General features: G+C 46.1%; 1 protein-coding gene across 1 annotated transcript in view; it reads left to right on the forward strand.

The window, feature by feature from the left end:
• Positions 1-22,808, forward strand: part of GABBR2 (gamma-aminobutyric acid type B receptor subunit 2) — a 312,749-nt gene that overhangs the window by 212,922 nt on the left and 77,019 nt on the right. Inside the window, exons 8-9 of the mRNA XM_036330236.1 lie at positions 9,277-9,337; positions 22,048-22,128. Of these exons, the coding sequence (XP_036186129.1) occupies positions 9,277-9,337; positions 22,048-22,128 (142 nt within the window). The remainder of the gene's footprint in view (positions 1-9,276; positions 9,338-22,047; positions 22,129-22,808) is intronic.

Below are 22,808 nucleotides of genomic sequence, written 5' to 3' on the forward strand. Positions count from 1 at the left end.
TCATCGGGGCTCAGAGCTGAGGGTCATTAGGGCTGGGAGGAGCCTGGGAGATTGTGACATCAGTAGTCCTTGCCCTTGCCCTGCTACATACATAAGCAGTCATGTGTGCAGATGCAATTCACACACAATCCCCATTTTACAGATTGAGAAACCAAGACACAGCCAAGATTTGGAGAGCCTCCTGCCAAATCCAAGCATCTGTGTGTAACCTGTTGTCAGCCATTGGGAGCTTGGGAGGTTTGTCAGGAAGCTCTGTTTCTCAGGCCCTTAGTTCTAGGATACCCACACTAGCCTCAAGATTCCTTCACATTCCCAGGGCCTCACACTCTCATGGTCCTGCTTCTGCTGAATTCATTCAGGATTTGGACCATCCCACGATCCCTGGTTTTCCTCAGCTCTGGGCCGCATTGATTATGATCAAGAAGCCCTTCCCTATTATGAGGACTTGTGAGGGGTTCCAGTGAAGATGTGGGGGACAGGTGGAGGGAAATCTGTACCAGAGAATGTCATTTGAATAACTTCAAGTTGGACATTACTTACTCCAGATCAAGTTCATCCTCTGCCATGCCACCATCCATTTTTTTCTTTTTTTCACCCCACCATCTTTTAGGGGCCAGTTCTCCTGTGGTCTCCCCACCTCCCACTTGTCCTTCTGTACAGGAGAAAAAAGCTGCCCCTTATTTTCTCCCCTGACTGCCCTGGCTCCTGCCTGCTGAGGTGTATACTGAGGATCTTACCTTCTATCCAGGAGACTAGTCAGGGTTCCTTCCTACGCAAGACTATTCTGAGCCTGGCTTTCAGATAGTATAAACTTTATCTCCTGACACACTGGGAGAGACTGCAACCAAAGAGCTAGGGGATCCCAGGCTAGAACCCATAGGTCCACCTCCCAATACAGTATCCTTTCTGAATCACCTATCTATGAGTCCCCAAGTCCTGCAATTTTCCCTTTAATATTTTTTCTGCTCTCTGCCTTTCTCTCTTTCTGCCTGGTCACTCTTCAGCTGAGCCCCCTGGCCTCACACCTGGACCACTGATTGCTGTACCAGCTGTCTCCTTTGAGCCCTGCCCACCCCGCCCCCCTGTCAATCTGCATCCCTGCCCCCTCTCCCCCCAGCTTAAAGTGAAGATTCCAACAGATTGCAAATTGCATGTCTCAGATTTTTAGCTGGACCGGTCAGCAATTTGGTTTTCCTGGTGGAGACTAATCTATTTAACAAAAATAGAACATACAGTAAAGCAAAATTAAATATTTCTAATCATGGGGATGCTAGCATCTGCAAAAGGCCAGAAAAGAAGGGAGGTTGGAGGTAGGGGCAAAAAGCCTCGAGGGGGCCTCATGATGAATGGCTTTAGAGCTACAAGGCCCCCTTGGCTCAGCCACCCACTCAGGAACCTGGGCAAAAACCCCACTCACTGGTCCAGCCAGCTCCCCTCTGCTGACTGTGCAGGTGAGGAATGGCACCACCATCCATCTATCTGCCAAAACCGAAAATCTATTCTCCGCTTCTCCACCTTCCTCAGCCCTCACATTTGGGCTATCTCTAAGCCCTGTCAATTTCACCTCCTTCCCATCTTTTGAATCATGGATTCTTCTCCATCATGTCACCCTCAACTCTCCCTTGGATTCCACAGCAGCTTATAGCTGGCTTCCTTGCCTCCAGCTTGTCCTTGTGCCCATCCATTTTCCATGCACCAGCCAAAGTAGCATTTTTTAGCTTTATTGAGGTATGCAATAGAAATTGAATATATTTAAGGTATACAACTTAATGATTTGATATATGCATACATTATAAAATGATCAACACAATTAAGCTAATTAACACACCCATTGCCCCACAGAGTTACCATTTTCTTTCTTTCCTTTTTTTTTCTTTTTTAGGTAAGTACACTTAACATCTATCCTCTTAGCAAATTTTAGGTATACATTATAGTATTGTTAACTGTAGTCACCACGATGTACATTATATCCCCAGAATTTACTCATCCTGCAAAACTGGAAGTTTATACCTTTGACCAACCTCTCCCCATTTCACATTCCATTGGCTGTAACTATCACATGGCCATACCTGACTATAAGGAAGGCTGGAAGATTCAGTCTAACCATGGGGTCAGGAGGAAAAGGAAATGGATTTGGTGAACTACTAGCCAGTATCTGACACAATCAGATCATCACTTTTTCCAGTCTTTTATAATTCTTATAATATAATGTTCAAGTCTGTGTAATTTAGATCAAGTCGCTCTTATTTAAAACCTTTCAGTGGCCCATGCCCCTTGCATTCAAAATTAATCCCAGCACCCTTGTTACAGCCCATTAGGCTCTGCATGGTCTTGCACCTGCCCACCTTGCTAGTCACATTTCCTGCTCATTTCCTCCTCAAGTAACCACTTTCATTGTCTCAGCTCCTCTGATTTCCCAATCTCTTTCCTGTCTCAGGACCTTTATACTTGCAAGTCCCTCTTCCCAGGATGCTCTCCCTATCACTCTTAGCTGATCCTGCAGGTCTCAGTGCAAATGCCACCTCCCCAGAAAAGCCCTCCTTGACACCCCCCAGTCTAAATTGGGGTCTTGTTGTAGTTCTTTCTTATACCCTTTTTTTGCTTTATAACACTTATTATAGTTTGTAATTGTATATCTATTGGTGTGTTTGTTATTTAATGTCTACATTGCCCATCAGATTGAAAGCTCCATGCAATCTAGAAACATATTGATTTTGCCCACTCTTTATCTGGTGCCTATCTGACATGACCAGCATGTGTTAGATGCTCAATAGTGCTGGTTATGCGTGTGTCATAATATTTCATCATGTGTCTATCACAGCTTACTTCACTATTACCCTATTTCTTGGACATTTCCTTCATTTCTGATATTTTGCTATTCTAAGCAATCCTCACTCTTGTATTATTACTGAAAGGAGAGGGAGTTGGTCCCGCCACTCTTGGGCCATCCATCCATCCATCCATCTCCTCTTGGTCCCCACTCCTCCCCACTGCACCCATGCTGATCAGCAGAAGGATGACAGTAGGGCAGACCACACTTCCCATCCTGCCCCTTCTCTTAATTCCCTGCAAACCCATTGCTCAAGACTTAATGGATAGATAAAACTTTCCTCAAGGCTTGGGCCTATCAGTGTAAGAAAATATTTTAAATTATACAAAATATGACTTTTCCCTATAGCCCAAGTGGACATGCAGGAAAAAGAGTATTTTTCACCTTTGCAGAATATGTGTGAGGTTGTACCCAATTATATGGCATTTCTCTTTAAGTCCTGTCATTCCTTAGGAAAGAAAGAGCACCTTCTTCTTCAAGCCCACATGATCTCTGCCCTTTATGGAAAGCCTGACCAGCTAAGCCCAGTGTTCTCTCAAAGTCCCCATTCTTCATTTGAGGTCAGTGTGGTTCCAGGTGGAGGGTTGGCAGCAGAATGGTCCAAGGTGGGCTCAGATCAGCCACACAGATAGCCCTTCCATTTCCTTAGATAGTTGGCTGCCTGAATGACATGTCAGGGCACATCTTATTTACCCATAGCATAAATCAAACATTCGGATAAGCATGCATGCTCACACCTCCTGAAGACAAATGCAACTGCCCAGAGACAAGAGTGCAGTTAGGGAATGAGATCCTTCCCTAAATAAATTTGCAGTGATCTGCAGAGACTGTGTCTGTCCCTCAGTGGGCCCAGAGCTCCAGGCAACTAGGCTGAACGAAGTGAGTCCTCACACTGTCTAGCCTCCAGCTCCAGCCGGACATCAGATCATTTCAGGGCAGGACATCTCTGCCCTCCACTGTGAAATTGAAAGAAAGAGACCAACATGGGCTTGACCCATACAATTCATAAACTGTCGTCGGAGTGAAATTTACCCATGCTTAGTAATGAAACAGTAAAGATGAACAATGAAAACAATTACTTTTTCTAAGAGGAGGCTGCTGAATCCTACTGGCTGCTGGAATCCTTGGGGTACATTCTACTCTCCACTGATTTTTCTGGGGATTCTGAACGGACATCGGGTGGAACTTTTCCAACTCACATTACCTGGAGGAATTATAATAGTTACTCTTTATTATGTGCCAATCCTGGCTTATGCCCTTTTCATAATTGCCTACTTTAATTCTCACAAACAATCCTGAGGAGCAAGTATTGTTCTTACTATTTTTCAAATAGGAGAATTGATGCTCAGAAACATTCAATGACTGTCCAAGGTCATACTGTTGCCAATATTTACTCTTGTCTGGCAAATGCTGCAACTTAGTTTTTTTCCACATTACCTTATGCATTCTGAAGATTTCTTTGAAAAAGAAATGCAGCTTTATGGCTCCCGCTTCAACCTGAGCTGTTAGTTTGGATCAGACTGCTTTCCCTGGTATTAGCAATATCTTTTTCAGGAGAACAAAAATCCTTATAAATTTTCCACCTGGGATTTTACCTCCATTATTTTATTTTCATTCCAGATGAGCTCCATGGTCATTCTTACAAGCTCCTCGGAAGTTAGAATCCATGATCAATCAATATGCAGACAAGAAAATAAAAACCAAATCAGGCATTTCATAGGGAGATTTAAGACAGGGAACTGGTTGCAACTTTATTGGAAGGGATGGAGGAGCAAAACAGGTCGGTGCTGTCACTGGAGATAAGCATTCAGAGAAACAGCCAAGCCCCTGGGCTGAAGGCACAAAAAGGGGCATAGTGTTGCCATTGCCTCTGCACACTGATCCCTCAGGTTCCTGCAACCACCCTCCTGCTGTTCTGGGAACTCCCCTCCCCCACCGCCACTGGCCACTGAACAGGCAGCGAGGAGCACCCCCACATTGACAGTGCAGGGCTGCCTGAGCCCACAGACACCTGCAGTCGCTCAGCTTTTGCTGCTGCAACCACAGCAGGGGAAAAAAATAGATTTCCCTTATGCATACTTTCTAATTTCCCATGAATGCTTCTCATTAGCAGAGCCTAAGTGGAAACCAGCTGGTAGGGGATTCTGGGAAATGTGGTTTCTGGGTGTTGGGCCCCTGCAACAGAGAGGAGGATACAGAGTGAGTATGGATTGTGAGCCAACAGATATCAGCCACCACCCCGGCCAGAGTTACCAGACTCTGTTACTTTGGAATTTAATGCATCACATGGATTGATCCTCAGTATAGCCCTGGGATCGCACACGGCAGAAGCTTAAGGAGAGTCACGGCATCTATATATACATAAAGGATACATGCGTGAGGAGAGAGAGAAAAATCCCTGCTCGAGCTGGGGCTTAAGAAACCAAAGCCAGTGCAGCTGGCCTGGCTGAGCTGCCCAGCACGTGAAGCTGGAGCAGTCCAGCTGCTGCCTGGGCTTCACTCAGACCATTGCCTCTGTCCCCACAGCCTCGTCAGGAAAGATATAGTCCCAGTGACCTGTGAGGGCAAGTGTGTTAGGGTTGGGTTTCCCAGGAAACAGATTCTGAGACAAAGACTAGCATACAGCAAGTTTATTATCAAGGAGTGTTCTCAGGAACAACACCTAGAAGGGAGGAAGTGAAGCAGGATCAGGCAGAGGGACACGTTGAAATGTGATACAGCTGCAATCCCAGCCTCAGCCCCCCACGGGGACCTCTGGATCCCATGGTCCTTCACCGTTGTCCTGAATTGAGGTACAGGGCCTAGAATTATGTCCCTCACATTGACCATTGGATGTAGGCTGGCCCCCAGGAAGGGGCATAACCTTAATAGACACAGCTCCCTTTGGATGCAGGACAACTCAGCAGCAGCCAGGATACGCCTCCATCCTGATGGGGGCATCAGAGCAGCACAGCAGGGCATCCACCACTCAGTATGGGAGGCGGAGAGTGGAAGTCCACTGCTGCTCAGGCCGCAGTGCTCAGCCACCTTGGCGATGCACTCTGAGCTGGCCACCACCCTAGCCTCAGCCACTGTCACCTCACATCTGGATTACCAGCTGTAGAGCCTCCAGTTTCTCTGCTCCCTCGTTTTGCCATGCTGCCATCCATTCTCTACCTGACAGCCAGAACAGTCTTCCCAAATATTAACTCAGGTCATAGTACTTACTTGCTTAACCTCCCCACCCCTAGGCTCTTGGCTGCCCTCCAGAGCCCTGCCATGACCTCCAGGTGGAATGTGATCTGGCCTGCTTACCTCCCCTCTGCTCCTCACACTGGCCCTTTCTGTTCCTTTGCCACCTGAGGGCCTTGCCCTGCATGGCTTCTTCCTTTGTGTGGAGTATCTCCTTCTGACCATGCAGGCCTCAGCTCTTCTGTCACCTCTGCCGTGAGAGCTTTCCTGGCAGCACAATAGATTTGCTCCCCTCGCCCAGCCACTCCCTTCTTATTTTTTCACAGTACTCTTCACTAACTGAAATATTCTTATTCATTTATTGGCAAACTGGTTTTGTCTTTTCTTCCTAATCAAATATAAAGCTCTCAAAAAAGCAGGATTAGCACTTACAAGAGAACCTGGCCCAGTGTAGGTAAATACAGTGTCCCAAAAAAATGTATATGCACTTTAACAGCTGATAGCTCAGTTTTGGAAAGGGAAATGTATTTTAATAAACTCTGTCTTTATAATTATTCAAAGTATGTGTCTACATTTTGGGGACACCCTATATTTGTACAACATTGTGTGAATTGACCACCTTCAAATATGGAGGACCCCTATTGGGCAGAATTTCATGAAAATCACCTGATTAACTTCCTCATGTCCAGTCTGAAAGAGGATGAATTGGCTGGGACGATGGTCCCTGTCCTGTCAGCCATGGCCAGGGTAGCAGAGTTGGCTTCAGTGGTCAAACCCAGCAGGTGCCATGGTAACTCCTTCAGGAAAGAATCACATGACACATCTTCCCCAGAAGGGGCTTTGCAGAGCTTCTTGGCTCCTTCTCTGGTGCAGACCCTCAGTAAAGCCAGTTACCCACCTGTGTGCCCATCACGATCCAGTTACCACCGTCAGAGTTCTCAGTCTCTCCCATGCTAGTCCAAATAGTGTGGTGCAAGAACTCAGTCTACTGGGGGCTGTTGTTTCTGAGAGGAGGACACCTCGGATAAAGGCCCAATAGTTTACCCTTTACCAGCTGAAATCACACAATGTGGAAAATATCTTCCCAAGCATTGGAAAGTTCCCTGGTGCTTAAACCATCTTTTCTTATTTCGGCTCTCTTCTATTAAACATCCTATCTAATAGAAGGCTAATATGCGAATTGTCCCCTTGGGAATTCGACTGACGCGAGTTTGACCACTCACTATGACCTGCGCTGACCACCAGGGGGCGGTGTGGAACAAAGGAAGGCCCCAGCTGGCAGCCAGCAGCTGAGGGAAGGAAGGCCCCGATCAGCCCCAATCACCGGCCAGGACTAGGGACCCTACCCATGCACGAATTCCATACACCAGGCCTCTAGTTTTAAAATAAAAATCAATACTGCCATTTACTGAGTGCCTGTTGTAGACGAGGTGCCATGCTAGGTCCATAACTCAGATGCTGGCTTCTTTCCACTGCATCACCTGAGAAATTAAGGAGCTGGGAGGAACCGCTGTTAGTGAAAATGATTATTGTGAGTAAAATAAAGTATGACAGGTCTTACTTTAAAAGTTGACTAATTAGTTCTGTTTAGAAAGTAAATGGGGGGGGGGGGAGACAAAAAAGTAAAAGCAGATTCTTTCTTATCCCCACCCATACTCTATCCATCCTGTCCAAGCTTTGAATACCACTCTGTATGCTTTTTCGTTTAACTAATAAGGATTCTGCAGGCTTTGTCCACATTTTATATCTAGAAGTCTGGAATTCTTCAAAGCTTGGCAGGAGATGGGTGAAGTAGTTGGATCTCCACCTTCGTCAGACAAATGTCTTCCTTGGGGACCATGTCTGCATCTTTGCCACCCATGCAAAGTGGTCCATTTGCATAAAAGTGATCCTTTTGAAAGATGTTCTGTGTTTTTCAGTCATCCCTAGAAATAAAATCACAGCTCCTGTCTCACCTTACACTGAAGTGTTTCACACACCAGGGAGTTGCTTACCGGCACCTAAATATAGAATTCGGTGGGCATTCGTCTCAAACTGATAGTCCTCACAGCTGTCTTCGGGATTTCCAAAGGTGGCAAAGTGGCTTCAGAAGGTGTTTCTTGTTCTGAGAACAGGTTGAGTGATTCTCTCTTTGTGCCAAGAGCCTCAGGGCCTCAGACTTTGAGTTTCCACCAAGGGAAGATATTTTCTGGCACTTTCTCCTGAGAATTGAGCAGGATCTGAACTTTTCTGTGCTATTTCCTGATGATGTAAGAGCACAACTGTGAGAGTAAAGCAGTACACATTTAAGACCATTTCTTTTCCTGTATCTCATTAATGGAGAGATAGGAAAGACTTTATTTCTGGATCAGAAACAGCATGCTATAGTGAAATAGCATGGACATTAAAATCAAACTCGAATTTGAACTCCAGCAGCTTACAGTGACCTCACATAAAGGGCATACCTTCCTCAGTCAGTTTCTTAATTTGTTAAATCAGGATTATCCCCTTTTTCACTCAAGCTTGTCACAAGATCCATTGATATAATGTGTGACAATTTCCTTGCCTGGTTGCAGAATTTTAGGTGGACCATAAATTGGCAAGGAGAGACCAGTCCTTCTTCATGTTCCCAGTTTGTTTAGCCCAGCATGTGGAACCCTTGTATCAGCCAACAAAGCCACTCACTGTCTTTAGCCCCCAGGGTTCCCTAGTGAAGGGTGCTCAGCTGCCTGTGACACTAGTCATGTCGCTGGCACAAGAAGCTTAATTTTGTGCTGCCCCACTCAGGAAGAACTCAGGAAGAACTTACAAAAACATCCTCTGTCCTTAATAAGAAATGCTAACTGACCTACAGCCCCCGTCTGGTCCTCAAGCCAAATAGCCTCGGCAAAGCCACACATCTTAATGGAGCACAGAAGCATCAGGGCCAGGCTTCATGGGCCTCATCGGTGCCTCTGTCCTTCCAGCGCCCTGGAAGACCTTGTCCCAGGACTACACAGGGCATGTGGATGTTTAATAAATAGCTGTGCTGATAATGATGATGCATATCTCGGCTTTAATTCACATGTGTTAGTTCCATTATTGATTTTGTGCTCCTTAAATTAAATAGATAAAGTCACAACCAGTTTAAAAACAATTAGTTTAATTTTGCATCTGTAGCCTAACAGGAATCTGTTTTTCCTCTAATATTAATAATTGCATTGTATAGTTAATGAATTTCAGTTGAGATCAGTAGCGTCTGAGCTAATATGGCATTTCTCTTTTGTTCTTGTTTGTTTGTTTTGCTTTGTTTTTAGGGTCAAGTTGTGTTCCGGAACGGGGAAAGAATGGGGACCATTAAATTTACTCAATTTCAAGGTAGGCTTTTTGATGCTTCTTCTTTCTACTTGATAAATTCTGTTTTCAGGGATGTTGTCTTATGCAATAAAATACATCAAAACAAATGAAAGTATGATGTTCCAGATAAGAGAAATCAAAGTCAATAGATAACACTTCTCTGTGAAAACAGTAGTTTCAACATATTTAGGATATTTTTTCTTCACTGTATTACTTTTCAGGCCCATTCAGTCCTCCCACATGACTCTGAGAAACTCCTGAAAGTAAGGGGGGAGGGGTAAGTCAGTTCCAATATCCTGAGAAAACTTGCATTGTTGTAGGTTTTGATTATAGAAATCTTCAGATTCTGAAGTTGAGAGAATAGCATAGTAAACCCATCACCCAGCTTCAACCATTATCAACATTTTGCCTATCTTGCTTTATCTTGACTCACCGTTACCCCTCTATTTTTTTCTGTAAATGTTTTAAAGCAGCTCTCAGACATTATCTCATTTCAATCTATAAATACTGCAGTATGCATTTCTACTAGACAAGGACTTTTAAAAACATAACCATGGTACCATTATCACACCTAAAGCATTTAACAATTAATAATATCCTTTCATTCCCAGTCTATGTTAATTCTACAATTAGCTCAAAAATGTTTCTACAATTGGTTTGTTAGAGAATTCACACAACGTCCACTCTTTGTATTTGGTTAATGTGTCTCTCTAGTTTCTTTTAATCTATAATCACTACATTTTTTTTTAAGACCCAGGACATTTGTTGAACTTTTCTGCTGTCAGAGTTGGAAGGGACCTCAGAAATCATCCAGACTAAGTTTCTCGTGTGATAAGGAGGAAATAGGGCCAGAGGGGCAGTGGCTTGTCAAAGCGCACAGGGCATCTGTGAGGAGTAGGACTGGGCCTTCCTCAAGGCAGACACCTCAGTTCAGCTCAGTATAGTCATTAGCAGGGTTATTCGCCAAAAGCACTAGATGATCATTCATCAGCATCTGGATGTTTCTGGAAGCTGTGCCTTCTGTGTCAACTCACTTTGAAATCCCAAAGTCATCTGGGGAAAGCAAGAAATGAAATCAAGTTACTCAGATTCATTCAGACAAATCCCCACTGGATTCAGATCAATCAGGAGAGGTGTCCTTGGATACTATCGCTCCATAATGCAATCTTGTAGATTTACCCATTTGTCTTCCTGTGGCAGGTAATTGAAACACATGTCAGCTCTCTGACGTGCACAAAAGATGTAATTTTAGGCAAACGTAATTACTTTCCCATTTGTTAAGTCTTACTTCTTCATCGGTTGAACAAAGTAAGCATCTTGGCAAAGATACTATTTTTTTTTTCTTGAGTGATTGCAGCTAAATTCTCTTGTCACATTTCCAGTTCTCAAATTATATCATTCTAGGAGAATATTTTGTAAAATATTGATCGGCCAATCACAGCTACAAGTGCGTGCCAATTTTATTGCCTTTTCCCGATGTTAGGATTAGACACCAACTCCAGTGGCTGATTTTAGGCATTTATAAGGAAAGCAGTGTAGCAAACAGTATTAAGGTGGGTTTTACTCACCTGAGTTCAAGTTGCTGTAGAATATCAGGCAAGTGACTTCACCTCCCTGAGCACTGATGTCCTCAAGTAATATAATCCTGCCCTAGCCAGTTTGGCTCAGTGGATAGAGCGTCAGCCTGCGGACTGAAAGGTCCCAGGTTCAATTCCGGCTAAGGGCATGTACCTTGGTTGTGGGCACATCCCCAGTGGGAGGTGTGCAGGAGGCAGCTGGTCGATGTTTCTCTCTCATCGATGTTTCCAACTCTCTATCCCACTCCCTTCCTCTCTGTGAAAAATCAATAAAATATATTTTTTAAAAAACTTAAAGAAAAAAGAATATAATACTACTTATCATCTTAGGATGTGGGATGAACTGGATGATATCATACAGAGAAAGATGTGCATATATCTCTTGCTCAGCAAGTAGTAGCAATTATGACTAGCACTTTGTCAAAAGTTATGACACTTTTCAGGGGCAAATCCAGATTTCCTTGGTGTGTTGAAACCCCATTGATGCCTTTTTGTCTGCCTACCTGTATAGCTGCTACCCACACATAACAATATGTAGGATGTCAGAAGGGGGAGGGCCTTAGAGGTGATCTTATCTCCTTACTTCACAGAGTAAATGGGGAAACTGAGGCATGGGGAAGAGAGATGTTTCCCCCAGGGACACACAGCTGATGAGTGGCAGTGACAGCCACTGCGTGCTCACATGCACACGTATGCCAGTGTTCTGCCTTTGCCTTTGCCTTTGTGTTCAGCTTATATTGACTATTAGAGCTGGAAGATACTCCTGTTTGCATGTTTTTAAAATAGACATTGATCCTGTTGACAGAGGGATGCTGTGCTTGGGGGCATGTTCACATCAGCACAATAGTGAGTTACCCAAATTCATAGAGTCTCAGAGGTGCCTTTTCTGCCAGGATGAAGAGAATTGAATATTGAATAGGCTGTCCAGGTTGGAATTCAGGTTATCATCTCATTTCACAGAGGGGAAGGAAACTGAGGCCCTGACCCACTGTGAGATGGCGAATTCATTCCTTCTCTTCTCTGGGCTCATGCTTCCTCTTCCAGAAAGGCTGGTCCAGACTCTTCTGGGACCTTCCAGGAATTTGCCCAGAGGATATGCCTGCCCCCAGGGGTTACCAGTTCCTAAATTACCTCATGCCATTGACCTTGTAAATGGCTTCTGCGTGGAGTTACCATGTTATTTTCTGCAATGCCCTTCACACCCTCTCTCCCGCTTGCCTTGCCCTCTTATTTAGAAGGGAGATTGGACAGCAGGGCTCACAACAGAGCTAACTCACAAGCAGCCAGCCCCAGCAGAGGGGGCTACTTTTGCAAGATCTGCTTTCTGGGCAAGACACTTCATTTCCCTAAACCTCAGTCTTCTCTTCTAGACAATGGGATGGCATTAATGCTGGCCCTGCCTGCCCCCTGGGGCTGGGTTAAGGGTCAAATGAGATTTTGCTTTATAAATTCTAGTTGTGGGAACCTAGTCACATTACTAGCATGTTGCCTGACTCCTGGCTGGCTCTTGGTAAATGCTTACTCAATTAGTGAGACAGCTTGTGGAAATTTAGGAGCATCTTCATTTACTCATGGTTTCCCATGACTTAAGTCAAGGCAGAAAGTCTGGTAAACAGCAGTTAGCCTTGACAACAAAAATGTGAGCCAAAGCAAATTTATGATGGCAGCCATTGTTGTTCCAGATGGGAGGACCTTTTTTGCAAATTTAGGAGTGGTGAATAAATAGAACTATTCTAAATTAATGTGCCAGGGCTAACTCCATGATCCCTCTTGGGACTGAGGCATTTTTAATCCAGAAGGGATTTCAGAGCCTTAAGAATGATCTTCCTAATCCCCAGTTTCCCTCCATTTACTACATTTCCAAGGGTTCCCAGAGCTCTTACCTCCCATCAGGACAATCCTCCAGGCTAGATAGATGTGGTAGATTCCACCCATAATTCTGAGCATCCACGGTTCCAGAATAAGTATCTTATTAAGAGGAACAGATCAGATGTCCAGGGAATTAACACTTCCAGGGGCAGCCCTGAGCCAGGGATGGATGAGAAATGGAGGACAAATTTCCCAGTGTCCTTTCCCGTTGGGTGGAAACTCCCAAGAACTTCAAGGTATGTTCTTGTCTGTCCCCAGATGTCAGCTGAGGACAATCCCAATGGAATTGTGCCTCAGTTGCCTTCCCAGAAACCTGCTCATAATGCACGTTGTACTGGCTCCCTTCCCTTCCCTGTCTCACCTCCCTGAACCCCTAGCAATGTGTCCTAGGATCACCTTCCAAATAAATTACGTGCATTCTCACCCTTGTCTCAGGCACTGTTCTAAGGGTGCTACCCATGGCTATAGGTAAGGCAGGTATTGTCATCCTGTTGGCCACACACCTTGGGTATAGTGGGACTGGCCTAAACCCCTTTCAACTCCAAGTTCAGAGTACCTCCCCCATGCCACCACTGACTTCCACTGAACTACGTTAGATGATGATGAATGCTAGAGAATTGGCTTTTTTTTTTTCCTTATGAGAAGAAAGAATTCATGTTACTGCCAAAGTCTAAACATGGCTCAGAATTTGCAGCAGGGAAGGAAGTTGAGTGAAGCCATGATTAGAGCCTTATTTATGCTGTTCTTCGTGAAATCTAAGCATCTGTGCTCTAACTCACCGTCCCTGCCTTCATTAGGCCTGTTTGTGAGAATCTTCGTGAATGGTGATGTATTTGAATGTCATACTGCTTCTATGTCGCATAAAAGACTCAGACTTTGGAGTAGTTCAGCACTTGATTTGAAGGGATAGGGTCCTCTATCGCTCTAACAACATAATTGTCATTCAGAATGTACCTAGTGAAATGTAGGCTTGTCCTCCCCATTTGCAGACATTAATTACTGTTTGGTCTTTGGGGTAACAGATACGGTTCTATTCAGTGCAAATTTCCTGAGCATCTGCCAGGCGTTTTATGAAGCCCTCTAGGGGAAGCCAAGCTGAATAAGAAATGGTCCCTGTCCCTTTCCCCCCAGGGGTTTCATAATCTCTCTGGCCCAGTGCCAGTGCCTATAAAAGCAGGAAGATAATTTCCCAGAACCTACTAGAAAACTTTCAGAGCAAGTTTGACCCCAGTTTGAGACTCTTAAGGCTGGTTTTTAGTACCCTTTTCCTCAGTCGAGGCATGTGTTATAGCTCTCTTCCCCAAGCCATGGGACTGAAAAGGCCAGTTTGTTGCTGCCACTCAACTTGATACAAGTAAGAGTGGAGACATAGTCCATCAAACTGCAGGATACACGGGTAGGGATGTGGGTCAGCAGGAATGGAAAGACATAATGTGAATGTCAGTTCTTTTAGGCTGAAAGTCTGATCCTGACCTTGATACTGACCCTGACCTTGACACCACCTCAGCCCTCATAATCCAGAACTTATCTGGAAGCCCAAGGCCTTGTGTTTCATTGAGCCATAGACTCTCCATGTTGAAGGGAGCCCTAGCTCTCCTTTATAGTATTAGCTCTGCTTGAATGCCTCCAGTGATGGGAACTCATCTCCTATTATATGGAAAGCATGTGAGCTTTGAAACAGGCGTGTCTAACTGTTAGTAGCTAGGCACTGTGGCTTAATTTCTCTGAGCCATCATTTCAGCATTTAATTAAAAATAGCAAAATAAAAGGTGATCATTTTCCTTGCCTTAAGAGGGATGGTGAAAATTCAGTGTCGTGAGGCTCTGAATGATCTTGGTTGGCGACTGTTACAGAGAAGGGCCATGGCAGCTGTTGGCTTCTTTCTCCTCTCCTGGGCACTCTTTATGACCCCAGATTTACTCCTTTCCAGAGTTTCTTGAGAAAAGTGCAGTCTTGCTTACTCAGGACATACTTATCATTGGTACATGAAAACTCTTGTTTGTTTGTTGATACTCTCATTTCCCTCATTTATTTTCAAACCCTATTCCTACCTCCCCCAGGGAAAGGCAACCATTCTAAGTGTTTAATGAGTGTGTTGTGTTTGTATCTGTTCTTGCAAGATGTAGTATATTACTGTGTTTTTTTGTGTGTGTATATATTTCAAATTTATGTCAATGCAACTGGATTACATATCTTTCTTGTTTCTTTTTCTTTTTCACTCAACACTTTGTTTTCTAAGATGCCTCCATGTGCCCGTGTGTACATCTAGCACAGGGCTTTCATTACTCACCCCATGGGGCACACCCACCCTGCACCCATCCACTCTCCCAGTGACAGACACCCAGGTCACCTCAATTCTCTGCCTTCACAAATAATGAGGGTCCTTGTACATGTCCCCTCTGACCCAACTGGGCATTTTTAGGACAGATGCCCAAGAGGAAAATTGTTGGGTTGGAAGTTGTGTGTGAACACTGAACATGCTGAAAATTTGCCAGATGGCTCTTTCAATGAGTCACCGTGCGCGTCTCCACTCCCACCGGCGTGCGATCCCTGTGTCCCTACCTCCCACCAACACTTGGTGTTCCAGACCTTTCATTTTTTCCAGTCTAAAGGTATAAAGTAATATCATATTGTGGTTTTAAATATTATCTCTTTGCTTACTAATGAGTTTGGGCATTTCTTCCTGTGCTTGTTAGACATTTATTAATTGTCTGATCCTTTGACCACTTTTATTCTGTGGGCACTGTATTTTTCTTGTTGATTTGCAAGAGTTCCTTATATTATCTAGATATCAGTCCCTTGTTGGCTTTAGACTTTGCAAATATCTTCTCTCATTTGGTCACATGCCTATAAACTTTAAGTCCTTCTTGAAAAGAAATTCTCAACTTTGATGTGGTTAAATTCTTCCTTTCTGTTTTCCTATGGTTTTGGGCTTTTAAAGTTGCTTAACAATCATTTCCTGGCATCTGCATGCCAGATGATACTGGGCAAGATAGGTAAGAGGAAACCCCTGCCCTCAGGGAGCTCACAGTCCATTGGGAGCAGACACAGGACCCCAACTGGGTGTGATAACTGATGGCATTTAGAAGAGGGGCATTTGGCTCCACCTACCAGATTCTAGGAAGGCTGCCTGGCAGAGGCATCTGAGATGAATTCTGAAAGACCAGTTTCTCTAGTGAGAGTTAGCCAAGAAAAAGAGAGAAAAAGTGTTCTAGGTGCAGATAACCTGTTGTATTTGTATGTGCCCTGTGTCCCCTCCAGTACTTAGCTTTTGCCCCTGGGACAGTTTGAGTAAGTCAATGGACAAATCTGTCCTTGGCGGGGTCATTATACTCCTAGGCCATTTGACCAGTGTCCACTTGGCCTATTAAAAATCTGAAAACAAAGGTCAATGAAGTTAACTTATTAAAATTGTAACAGTGGCATATTGTTTGTGAAGACAGAGAGACAAGTGTGTGAGGGGATCCGGGCCCAGGGACCTGCTTCCATCTACTCCCACCCTGTAGGTTCTATCCACAGTGACCAGACTGGGGTGGGGTGGACTTCCCGAGGAATGGCTGGCCATCCTGGAGGAGAGCAGAATCCAGGCCTGCAGTTGCCATATTCCCATCTCTGAAGAACCGCCAGGAGCAGGAATTGATGTGATGTGCAACCCCAGGCAGAGCCAGGACCTGTGCAGGGAAGCCTCAGGGAACAGCTTTCAGCTTAAAATAAGGAAGACCCTTCAGAGCAGTTGCCGATTCATCAAACAGGAGTTGGAAGCTATAGAGATCTCCCCAAGCAGCCCCCTCACTTTAGCAAGACCCAGGCAGGGGATGGGACCTCCCCAGGGCTCCGTACATAGGTGAGGACCCAAGCTTGGACCAACTCCAAGAGCTGTCTTACTTCGAGCCCTTTCTGTCTGAGTTTAGGGTTTCCTTAGGAGGGGCAGGAGTCCTTGAATGGAGTAGTTTTATAGCATCTTCAATTTTCATTGAGGCAAAGTCATCTTGTTTTTAGCTTCATGGTTACGCATTGAGCCTGTGTTTGCAACAGCAATTACATTTTAAAGGACATATACACCTTCCTCAGTTCAGATCTTGAGCCAGTTGAGGACCAATGGACATTTGGGGGTGAGGGGAGTCGAGCCCCTGTAGCAGGATGTGGGGACCCAGCTAAAGCAGGAGACTGGTGACCCTCCAGTTGGTTCTGCCACCGGGGTTGGTTGTGGTGCAGCTGGGAGGCAGAACCACTCTGTGATTGAAGCTGTTTCCCTGGCGTCTCAGGCATGCTCTCAGGCCCACAGCCAGTGAGTATTTTCAGACTGGACTTTTTGGGGGGAAGTCTGATTTTTAAGAATGGGAGCTATCATCCAACTCCAAAATTTGAAATAAAGAATGCACTTTTTAAAAGAGAACACTCCTTTCTTGCCCCACAGCAAGGAACCAGTACTATTCTGTGGGAAAGGGAGCTTTTTGTCTCACAGTATTTTTAGCCTCTGAGAACAGAAAGTGTCAGCTTGAAGGGCCCTCAGTGTAATCCAGTGGTTCTCAACTCTGGCTATGCATCAGGACCCACTTAGAAGACTTTTTTTTTTTTTAATGTTTTCATTGAATTTAGAGAGAGAGAGGAAAGGAGAGGGACAGAGAGGTAGAAACATCGATATCGATAAGAGAGAAACATGGATCGACTGCCTCCTGGCACCACCCCCACTGGGGCTTGAGCCTGAAACCCAGGCATGTGCCCTGACCAGGAACCACGCAGTGACCTCTTGGTTCATAGGTCAATGCTCAGCCACTGAGCAACTCTGGCCAGGCTAGAGGACCTTTAAAAATACTGCTACTCAGGATCCATCCTAAGAAGTTTTAATATAATAGGTCCAAGCTGGGACCAATCATAGGTATTTTCTAGTTCTCCAGGTGACCCTAATCCCTAGGGCTGAGAACCACTGGAATTCCTACAGTGCAGTGTGCAAATGGAGAAACTGAGGCCCAGAGGAAGGGAATGGTCCAGGGTCACACAGTGAGTCAGTGGCAACCTGCACAGAGTTTGTGGGGCAGACGGCCAGCCAGTAACAGACCCAGTGTCACAGCCCCTCTCCCTCTGCTCGATACCCCAACCTCCCGGCCCCAGTGGACCTTTCTATCTGTCCACAGATCCCCTGTCCTCGGTCTGCAAGGCTCGTCTGTGTCTCAATGAGTGGTCAGCCTTGTTTGCACAGTGGAGTTACCAAGCAGCCCAAGACTTAAAAGTTGAAAGTGCCGGGTGCCTATCATAGTGACCACCACCTGGGCCGTGGTGAATGGAAGAACACAGGGGGCACCCTCCTTCCACCTTCAGACCCCTGAGGGGCCCTGGGCAGGGTGTGGGGGACAAGACTCTATGCTGCCCAGGATGTCAGAAGCCAGACTTCGGGTTCTGCTCAGGAACCAATCAGCAGACAGAAATCAGAAGGCCTGGGCACACCTGGGGCATTGCTCCAACACGAGGGGCTGAGCTCACAGCAAACAGGTTGCTGGGAGGGGAGGGTCAGTACGCTGGGAATGCTTCCCGGAAGAGGTGGACAAAGTTTGGACGTTTGGTTTTGTAGAGGGAGGGGAAAGCTCCCTTCCAAGCAGAGGGACTGTTGTGGGGAACTAGTGGCAGTAAGTAAACAGAGGGAGTGTTTGGGGACCTAGCAAACGGCTCACAGTCACTTTTATCATGACTCAAATAACTATAATTTATGGAACACTCACTATGAGTTAGGTCCCAAGCCAGAAATTGCCTGTATTCTCCTCTCTAATTCTCATGGCCACTCTGAAAGTTCCCCTTTTACATTTATAACCACCTGCTTATAGGGTATGAGCTGGAAGGGAAGTGCTGCCTGCAAATGGGAATGATTTTTACCTCCCTGCTAGGGCTGAGAGAGGCTGCAGTCACTAAACTCCAAGGTCAGCGATTATGAATTTTTTCTTCATCTTTGTATCTCCAGCTCCAGCACACATGTCCAAGGCCACCTTGGTTGAGGATGAGGAAATAACCTAGTCTTCTACCACCTACACTGCTGTTTTTGAGGGGTTCTTTATCATGAAATACCTTGGGCTGGGCCTGGCGTGCAGTGGGCACTCAATAAATGTGGCTGAATGATCAGAAGCCCTGCTCAGTATGGGTGGTGAAAGCGCTCTGAAGTCAGAACTGGGGGACCCAAGTCCAGGCATGCACTTAACCTATCTGAGGCCCCTCCCTCAAGTATACACTGGGGTGAGTTATGCCCAACTCATGGTTTGCTGTGAGCGTTAAATGCAAGAACGTGTGAAGTGCCTGTGAGCCTCCAAGCACTGCTCCAGGGAGAGATTATGTGATTTTGGTCTTGGTGGGAGGCTGAGTATGATTTTGGTGCCATGGGGCATAGAGCGGGGCCTAGGAGTCAGAAGGGTGGGCTGTGTGGCTGGGGGCCTGGAGGGCGGCCAGCCATACACTTCCCAGCTCCTAATGATTTATTCCGATCAGCCTGCATATTTCATGCGCTGCCTCCCCACGCCAAATAAATAAATCAGGGCCTCCTTTTCTGAGGGGCAGGAGCAGCCTGGGGCTGAGACTTCAAAAGGCCTAAGCAAGGATGCTGGAGCTCCCAGCAGAGTCTGCTAATGTGACATTTAGGAGCTGGGTGACCCAGGTATGCCACAGCTGCCTGCACGCTGTGAAGCCCCCCAGATGGTGCGGAGACCTTTGTGGGAGAAGGAAGTGACTTTTATAGTCCTGTTTTCCACCTCACGGTCAAAGGAACGCAGGCAGAAGCATGGCAGGTCTATGCGATTCCGTTTCATTTTCTAAATGTGTTTAAGGAACCAGCAGTGCACCTGCGTTTATGCAAAGAAATTCACTTACAGCCAGAGCCACATCAGGCAGTTCCTCTGGGGACTTGCGGGCCTGCAGCTCCAGGGACCCGCCTGCCGGAGGGTGGGCATTCCTCTATGCAGTTAATATACTCAGGAGGCACAGGTGGCTGATGGGTGGTCAGCTTGACATGGAACTGTCACCTCTCAGGGATCCTGTGTTCTTGGTATCAGTGGGACTCTGGGCAAAGCTACAGCCTGCCCAAGCCTCGGTTTCCTCATCTACAAAGTGGAACTGAAAACCACCTAGTCCCATGGTCGGCAAACTGTGTCTCGCGAGCCACATGCGGCTCTTTGGCCCCTTGAGTGTGGCTCTTCCTAAGCCTTAGGAGTACCCTAATTAAGTTAATAACAATGTACCTACCTATATAGTTTAGGTTTAAAAAATTTGGCTCTCAAAAGAAATTTCACTCGTTGTACTGTTGATATTTGGCTCTGTTGACTAATGAGTTTGCCGACCACTGACCTAGTCCATTCAATTGTGAGAACTGAAAAGATGGCACATAAAATTCCTAGCATCGATCCAGGCACACTGTGGGGCACCTCAGCCCCTGCCTGCCCACTCCTGAACTCTGTCAAAGTCTGCTCTGCCCTGGGGGCTCCTTTCTTTACTCCCACACTGGTTCCCTTTGGTTCTCTGCCTCTAACCCCACCTTTCTCTGCATCTGTTTTATCTGTGGTCACCACAGACACGCCAGATCCACTCACCCCCTGTCAAGGGGCTTGTTGGCCCAGGCTCTCGGTAGCATGTGACATTGCTGGCCAGCTCCATGGTGAAATTGTCATTTTCCTTGGCTCCTACAATGCCCACTCTTTCCTGGCATCCTGCTCCTGGCATCCTGGCCACTTCTTCCCAATCTCCTTGCAGTGTCCTTGCTCTGCCTGCCCCCCAGAGATTGGCGCTATCCAGGATTGTGTCCTTGGTCCCTTCACTTCTCACTCAGCACTGCCCTCGGGGTGTCCTTCCTGCCCACTGCTCTACCTCCCAGCCTGCATGCTGGTGACCCCAACTCCTTCTCCCCAGCCCAGACTTCTCCCCCCTCCAGAGCAAGGATCTCCCCCTGATAGGTGTCTCAGGCTGAGCACATTCAAACAGGAACATAACATCTTTTATCCTCATGGGTTCCCCACTTAGGGAATGGCACCGGAGCCCCCCCCACCCCCCCCCCCCCCGCCGGGCCCCCCGCCCAGTCACTTGGTTCACTGCCCTGTTCCCCATCTTCCCCAACAATTAATCTCCCAATTGTCCAGATTTTACCTGGGAAAAAGGAAACCTTTGTCAAATCTAATTACTACTCTCCATTCCTCCTGCCCAGTCGCCCTGGTCTAGTTGTCTTTGTAATTATCCCTGGCAATTGCCCTAAACCAGCAATTTTCAACCTTTTCACCTCATGGCACACATAAACTACTTACTAAAAATCTGCAGCACACCAAAAATATATATATATATTTTTTGCTTATCTGACAAAAAAATCAGAATAATTTTGATTCATTCACCCTGAACAGCTACTGTTGTGTTTGGCTGTTGTCATTTTTTTATTTGACAATCTAAGGGAAAAGAGGTCAGTGTCCCTGACTAAATAGTCAGGCATTGCATGTTTTAAAAATTCTTGCGGCACACCAATTGAATATCACTGACCTAAACCCAACAACAGAATAGTATCTAGGATGAAGGAAAATTCAAATGCACCACTTAGGTCTGAAAATACACCTGGGCAAGTGCATACGGAGAACACTGTGCTCAGTATCACACAGCAGAGCAATGCATCCTCCAAAAGATGCTAATTCTACCTCAGAATATATCAATTGATATATAATGTGCAGAATGAAGGAGGGGATGGTCCCCTCTACTTGCTGCTGACCAAATCATGCCTAACGTGTGTTGGTCAGTCCTTGTGTCTGCACTCTCAGACAGACAGACAGACAGACAGACAGTGATATTGTGGAGTGTGGCCTCAGGAGGGGCCTGGGTAAGGTGGGAAATAGAATGACATTTAGTAAGGTGGAGTGGGGGAAGAGTGTCGTGGGGTGTTCTGTCTTTGTCTTCAAGCTCTAGGCCTGCCTGGGCAGAGGGAGTAGGGGTAATCTGCGTGGTCCCAGAGGGCAGAGTCAGATGACAGGGAAAAGTTACAGAGAGAACATTCAGCTCAATGACCAGGAAGGACTTGGTAACAGGCAGAGAATCCAGTTAAAGGGGAGTGAGTCCCCCTTCTACACATGTACAGCGAAGGACAGTTGACGAGAGAGTGTGAGAGGGTGTTTGTTCTAGCCCAGATCCGGTTGGAAGTTTTGTGATTCTACCTGGGGAAAGGAAAAGCCTGCAAGAATATAGCCAGGGGCTGTGGGGAGAGCAAGAGCTAGGAGAGGAACACTCAGACCCAAACACAGGACTCGGATCTAACCAGCCACTCTCTGTTGCTCCCCACAGACCGCAGGGAGGTGAAGGTGGGAGAATACAACGCTGTGGCTGACACACTGGAGATCATCAACGACACCATTAGGTTCCAAGGTAAGGCAGGTGGGCTTCTTGGAGGAGGGGGCCTGCTCAGTCCCAAGCCTGGATGTTATCTGAGGGTTGGGGGAAAATCTCAGAGCCTTTGGCCTTGTAGGGAAGAGGGAACATCCTCTCCTGTCAACACGCACACTCACTCACTGAGCACAAGGTCCCGTCACTCACATAGGAGCTGTATTCCAGCTCCTGGAATGGGTCACTGGAATTTGTATGAACACTGGCTTTCACCGAAGCATCTGTTTAAACCAGAGGATGGCCAGGAGTAATTCTTTTTAAATGTGGCCCAGCTAAATCTAGCTCTGTCTTTTCCTCTGGGAAAGGACTTGGTTTGGTTGATAATAGGGTCTCTCTACATGCTGCTCTTCCTGGAAGACCATTCCCTCTTTTCTCCTGCTGTAGAACTTCTCCTCAGCTTCCAGAACGAGATCAAATAACACCTCTTCTGTGCAGCCTTCCCTGATTGCCCCCAACCAGGCTAATGGCTCCCTTCTTTTGGCTTTCACAGTTTTTTTTCTCTGCCTTTACCATGGCCACTGTCACTTTGTATTGAAATATCTAGATTGTTGGACCATGAGCCCCCTGACTGGTTCCTATTTGGCTTTAAATTCCTGGCACCAGCCATAATCTGGCACGTGTCAAAGAGTCAATGATATTTTATTAATACATGATTGACCAAG

Source organism: Myotis myotis, unplaced genomic scaffold (assembly GCF_014108235.1).
Source record: "Myotis myotis isolate mMyoMyo1 unplaced genomic scaffold, mMyoMyo1.p scaffold_m19_p_12, whole genome shotgun sequence".
Taxonomy (NCBI): Eukaryota; Metazoa; Chordata; class Mammalia; order Chiroptera; family Vespertilionidae; genus Myotis; species Myotis myotis.